Below are 6,055 nucleotides of genomic sequence, written 5' to 3'. Positions count from 1 at the left end.
GAGAGTTAGTCCCATTAAGATAGACACAGAACTCTTAAACTAACCTTTTTATAGTGCTTCAAATACATTCTTCCTACAAGAGCTCAAGATATAAGATATCAATGAATATAAAAAAAGCCATAACTTAATGTATTCACCTCCAGGTGTTCTCCTCAGGACTGTAACATTCCACAGCATCGTGGTATTGATGGTCATTGCGATTTCCCCCAAGAGCAAAAACCTTCCCATCTAGGCACAGTGCGGAGAAGTAGTCCCGTTGATGCAACATATCAGGGAGCTGTTCCCATTTGCACTGTGTCAGGTCAAACCTAAGGGAAATGGGATTGTGCTTGTCAGTTAGGACTGAGCCAGCTGATACTAATTTGCACTAAGTGGCAGGATTGCTTTCTGATTGCCAGAGATGGAAAAAGTATAGATATTCTGTACTTAGAAATTAGATAGATACTAACTGCCACAGTCCTGGGTCGGTGACCCAGTGTTTTGAGTTTTGCATTCTTATTGAACTTCGATTTTGTCTCTGTCTCCCCTGTCAGCTGTATCCCCTTGTCAAGTCCGCATCTATGTGATATGTTTCCTGTTTTACTTTGTCTGTGTCTCATGTCAGTGGGTCTAGTTTGGCCTCCCCTGTTCTTGTTGTGTTTGATTACTCCCAGCTGTGTATTTTAGCCCTGTGTTTCACTCAGTGGGTGCCGTGTTGTCCCCTCATACTGTGTGTGTTTCCCTCCGTGCTCCTCGTCCCTAGTCTCTTGCCTCCAGGTTTCTTAGCGTTTAGTTTTAGTCTCTAATGTTGGTTTATTTTTGGAGTTCTGTCCTGTAACTGCAATAAAGCAGCCTCTTTGAGTTTACTCCTCTGAGTGTCCTGCATTTTGGGTCCTACATCCTGCTTGCCACAGCCGTTTCATGACACTAACAAATACGCCAGTAAAATTTGAAGTAATGAATCAACCTCTTTATTCTAGTAATAAAAGGGGGAAAGTATAGGCTATGAAATGTACTCAAAGTAGGAAAATACAGCAAAAGTCATTTCTTATAGGAAAATTCTACCATCTGATTTTATGCAAAGGCAACTGAACCATATTAAAACTGTAATAAAATAATATTAGTACAAGAGAATGTAACTATTATTCAAATCTAAACTCAAATTAATGTACTCATGTTTAATCTGTAATGTATGACACCAGCAGAAAGAAAGTTAAAAAAAAAACTATTTTTTCTGTTGCCTTCATTGTACATGTACTTTCCCTCCACACCTACACAGGAACATAGTACAATCATTACAATCAGGGGTAAAATTGAGATCTAGCATGTGGGGTAACCACAGTTTGCGGTGTAGTAGATCAGCATGGGGAAAAGAATCGCAATACACAAGAGGTTTTAAGAGGACAACACACAAATTAAAAGGAAATTGGGGCGGGGCAAGACAGCAGTTTCACAAGATATCTTGACCTATTTCTATTTCCTATACTGACACTATACTGTACATTACCTTTATACAAGACTCTATAAAGCTGGTATAATGGTGTAATTCAGTGACTTAATCTAAGCATTATCAGTGTAAATACAAATTAGTCTACTACACTTGATGTAACCTAATACTGACCAGCCCCTGTGCACCAATAAAAATAAAGTGAATTCATAATAAATTCACCACATTGCTGGAAACTAACCCATTTACTGTGGACAACACCACCCAGTATTTTCATGCAACATTTGTATAACACAAAGTAACTATAGCTTAGTTTGTTTTGCAGGACATTTTGCAATATAAAAATACAAGATCTATTAAAGCAAATCTTCTATAGATCCAGTATGTGATTTGAAATTAATATTGCTTCAGTGTCCTTCTTTTCTGTATTGCTAGCTAAATGCTCTGAAGTATTGAAGCCACAACAACACACCTGCACTCCTTCCAGCCCACTTTGAGTTCCCAGCATAAATGCTATGTTATACCACTGAACCTAAAGTAACCAGCCTGAGTAGAAAGTAAAGTTCCTCATTATTACACAACCTAATTTATGAAAATCTGTGGTTTCTTGCATGTATGGATGGGATGGCTTGTTATTGACATCTGGTGAGAATTTCATCTCAATGGTAACGTGTAAAATACTTATTTTACCCACTCTCATGGTGCTGCATATATTCCATAGAAATTTTGGTTCACTGTGACATGATAGCGATAGTACTGAGGTAGGCCGTGATGTTTAAACAATGCCCAAAGTGTGGAAAGAAATGTCAATCGTACCATTACACCACCCCTACTACCTGGCCAGCATGCAATGGACAATTAGGTCTGCAGAATGGATCATAGGCACTGATTTTCCCTCTATTCAGATCCTTTGAAGGTCCAGGGTTAGATAATGGGCAGAAAACATCTTTGCAGAGCGCTCACATCCCTGAAGAACATTTATGCCCCTAGACTTCCCTCACTCTGATGAAATAATCCACTCATATCATGCAGTCATATGCATATTGCACTACTCAGTTTTGCACTATAGTTTGTGTAATTTCTAATTTCTAACTTGTTTTTTCCCCACTTTTTATCTCTCTCTCTCGCTTTAAACTTGGGCAATTAACAATGATTCTGATTCAATACAGATCTGCCCAGACAACTGGACCTCACTGGATATTTCCTTTTTTGGGGGGTCTTTTCTGTAAACTCTAGATGTGAATGTGCAGGAAAATCCCACAAAATCAGAAGGTTCTGAGAGTAAAAGACATGTAGTTGTAGTTACAGATTAAAAGCTACATTTCACTAAATTTACACAGCAGTTACGCAAACATGCACACACATTTCTGCAATTCATTCAAGGAGGAAGTTGCATAATGTATCAGTTCAGTGTTTGTGTGAGTCCCTTTAAAAAAATCTCTTCTGCCAATGACTGTGCTGTTGATGAGCTCTGAACTCAAACAAAGCTGTTAATATCTTGACAGTTTATATATCAAGCACGTGTACAACGTACAAGAAGAACTCTTTTCCAAAATCAACCACAAACACCTCTGATGTCTGTATGACATCTGTGACCCACACAACACTAACCTCACTGCTGACTTGAGGATGTCCAGTGCTCCATAGTATTTGCGTCCTCCCAAAACATACAGTTTGTTGTTCAAGAGACAGACACAGTGTCTGAATCGCGCAGGTTCAGGAAACTTTGCAAATGGTTTCCATTCTATGCTCCTTCTTAAACCGGGCCCACGGTGAAACTGTTGAGCAAACCACAGGGTCTGGCTGGGAACCCTCTTCATGAATTCATCATCAACAGTGTCCCCACCTACCAAAACCAGAACCTAAAGAAAAGTGGTAATATTGCTTAAACGGACATAGCTTTAATTGAATTCCAAACATCAGTGAAGTAAAAGAGTATCAACCTGGTTTTTAGTGCGAGGATGATATTTAGGCCCTCTGTAATCCCCTTCAATGAGACTTTGGAGGGCTACCAGTGTTTTCCTTGCACCAGGGCTCCTGAGTAAGATGCTGCAACTAAGGGCCTCCTGAAGTTCAGCATAGCTGAAGAGTGTGATCCGAACATGACGGAGCAGGCTGGACAGGCATTGGAGTCTCTCTTTAGGGTTGTCCTCCACCCAGCTCACTACTGCCTTGAACACCACAATCTAATTATAAAGAAGAGAAATGCTTTAGAAATATTATTTTACAAAATAAACAATAAATTGCATAAATAGCCTGTGATTACTACTCCAAGTGTCCTTAAGAAAGTCATGGAGAAAATCTATTCATTTTAAATTTGAGATAACAATTTATATTTTTTTCACATATACAAACGGAATATTTTCAGTTACAACTACTGAATGCTGCACTTTGGATGGTGTACAATTGTGAGCAATGTCACCTACACAACATTTTGTGAGCAATACATTAGGCTAATTGTATTTTCTCTTCCATTTGTAAATACAAAGAATTTATATTTTAATGGTCAAACTTTGCAGTTATAAAGTATGTAGACCCCCAAAACAGCACTGAATATAAATGTGTCTTATTTCAATTTTCTGTTCTTTTATATAAGGCTGTTGAACTGTAAACAGAAGTAACACATTAGTTGTGAAGCTAAAAGCCTATAAGCTGCTGCATGTTTCTGGTTCTGCCACAGGTTTCATCCTTTTAATAAAAAGACGTTTTTCTCCAAGCACTTGCTCAAAGGAGACCGTTTCATTGTTGTTATCTCCCTTTTGTTATTACTATAACAGGATCTTTACCTTACAGTATAAATTGCTTTGAAGTGATTGTTACTGTGATTTTATGCTATATAAATAAAAATGAAATGAATTACAAACCCATTGCATTGCACATGGATAACAGCTGTTATCCCTGGCATTACCTTGGGAACAGATAAAATGATTGAGAAATTAAAAAAAAAAAGTTAGATATGATAGACGAAAGGAGGAACACATGACGAGAAATTTAAGCTAAACACAAAAAGAATGACTGACCACCAGAAATAAAAATACTACCTCACTCTCTACAGACAAGGAGTCCTTCTTAAGAAGCTTGTCAAGGAGGTGAAAGGGAATATCCTTGAACTTTTCCCCATAAGAGACGCACTGGAAGTGGGCTGCAATATACTCCTCGGCTGCCTGCCCTAGCTGGACCAGCCCGTAGGTCTCAGCCAGGACCAGCACATCTAAACATGTGCTTTCATCCATTCTGTCCTGCAGGAACTCAATGCACAGCGACAGCGCCCCCTCCAGCTGGAACTGAAGCATGGCATCTGTAAGCTCCCAAATCCGACTCCAGTTCAGTCTGAGCTGACCGGTGTAGATGAAATAGAGCATGGATTCAATCACCCAAGACGACACACCTCGCAGGCACACCACTTCCTGGCAAGACTCCCGTAACCCTCCGCACAGCAATGCCCGGAAATAGTCCCCAGCTGCTGCTAACGCCACACGATGTGCTGAGAAAAGTCAGGAGATGATAAAAAGTCACAGAGAAAGATGCGGATAAAGTAGAAAAGACACAAGGTAAGAAAACGTTTCTAACTCCACCTAGTGTTAGCATACTGGAAATGCATTTCCAGTTTACTTTCTCCTTCAAAACAACAGCGGGTGATCATTTTGTGTTTATGTCATGCTTTTTTTTTGTCTTTATTTTTTCTTTTTACAGCAGCCCATGTCTGGTCAGCATGTGTCACCAAGAAATTACACATTTTTTAACATTTTTAAAAAATTCCTATATTAGTAAATGACATGATTTTGTGTATATATTTACTTTGTGTTGACATTATTGACATTCCATTTCTCTTACCTGCATAAACAACAGCTGACTGTCACACTATGAACTATTCTGGGAAAAGGATTCTAGGAAATCTACAAGTTTGTGGAGGAGCGTGTAGTACAGTCACCCTTTCTGTGAATGTGATTATCATGAGTAAAATAGTTGCACACCAGCTACAGTTGTGGTCAGAATTTTACACACATTCATCATGTACATAAATGTCATAGCAATTTAGGACTTTTATATGATTTATTTGAACTGTTCTTTTTCCAGGGTGGAACGATTGTGCAGCATGCGTCTTTAGTGACTCAAGGAAAAAAGAACTTGGTGCACAAGTTTGAATTTATTTTAGATTTATTTTGGATATAATACAACAGTACAATATACTGTGTTGTATACTGTTCAGATATACATTTCAGAGTGTACAGATAATGCCACTGCTTTCAGTACAACTACACTGACTGCCTACTACAGTTAATAGATTTTACATAGAAAACATACATTCATCTTCATACACAATATACTTTTTTTACACATACAACACCCCATGTTATATGCTATAAAACAGTACTTTTAAGTAATGCTTTAAATGGAGTCTTGTAACCTAAAGCCCTGAGCTCAACCCTACACTGTAAAAAGAATAACCGTATTCAAATTAAAAAAAATGATGTCCAGTTGTCACATCCAAAATATTTGGCTTTATAGAATCCAAATTGAGTCACTTGATATGACCTGATACTTTTATGTTGATATAAACAATATTACTAGACTTGACTGAAACTTTAAATTTTGCATTGATCCAAATTGATTTTTTTACATAGAACC

At 38.1% G+C, this 6,055-nt stretch overlaps 1 protein-coding gene across 1 annotated transcript in view; it reads right to left on the bottom strand.

Annotated features, from left to right (window-relative positions):
- LOC102306192 (kelch-like protein 33) overlaps positions 1 to 4,910 on the bottom strand; it is a gene marked incomplete at its 5' end in the record, with an annotated part of 8,428 nt that extends 3,518 nt beyond the window's left edge. Inside the window, 4 exons of the mRNA XM_005951070.3 lie at positions 138 to 308; positions 3,038 to 3,288; positions 3,370 to 3,612; positions 4,468 to 4,910. Coding sequence (XP_005951132.2) covers positions 138 to 308; positions 3,038 to 3,288; positions 3,370 to 3,612; positions 4,468 to 4,910 — 1,108 coding nt within the window. The remainder of the gene's footprint in view (positions 1 to 137; positions 309 to 3,037; positions 3,289 to 3,369; positions 3,613 to 4,467) is intronic.
- Positions 4,911 to 6,055: the final 1,145 nt, after the last annotated feature.

The sequence above is a fragment of the Haplochromis burtoni genome, unplaced genomic scaffold (genome assembly GCF_018398535.1).
Source record: "Haplochromis burtoni strain Fernald_Lab_line unplaced genomic scaffold, NCSU_Asbu1 Contig_905, whole genome shotgun sequence".
NCBI classification, from domain to species: domain Eukaryota; kingdom Metazoa; phylum Chordata; class Actinopteri; order Cichliformes; family Cichlidae; genus Haplochromis; species Haplochromis burtoni.
Note: the sequence above shows the minus strand (reverse complement) of the source record. Positions and strands in the feature narration are given on the sequence as shown.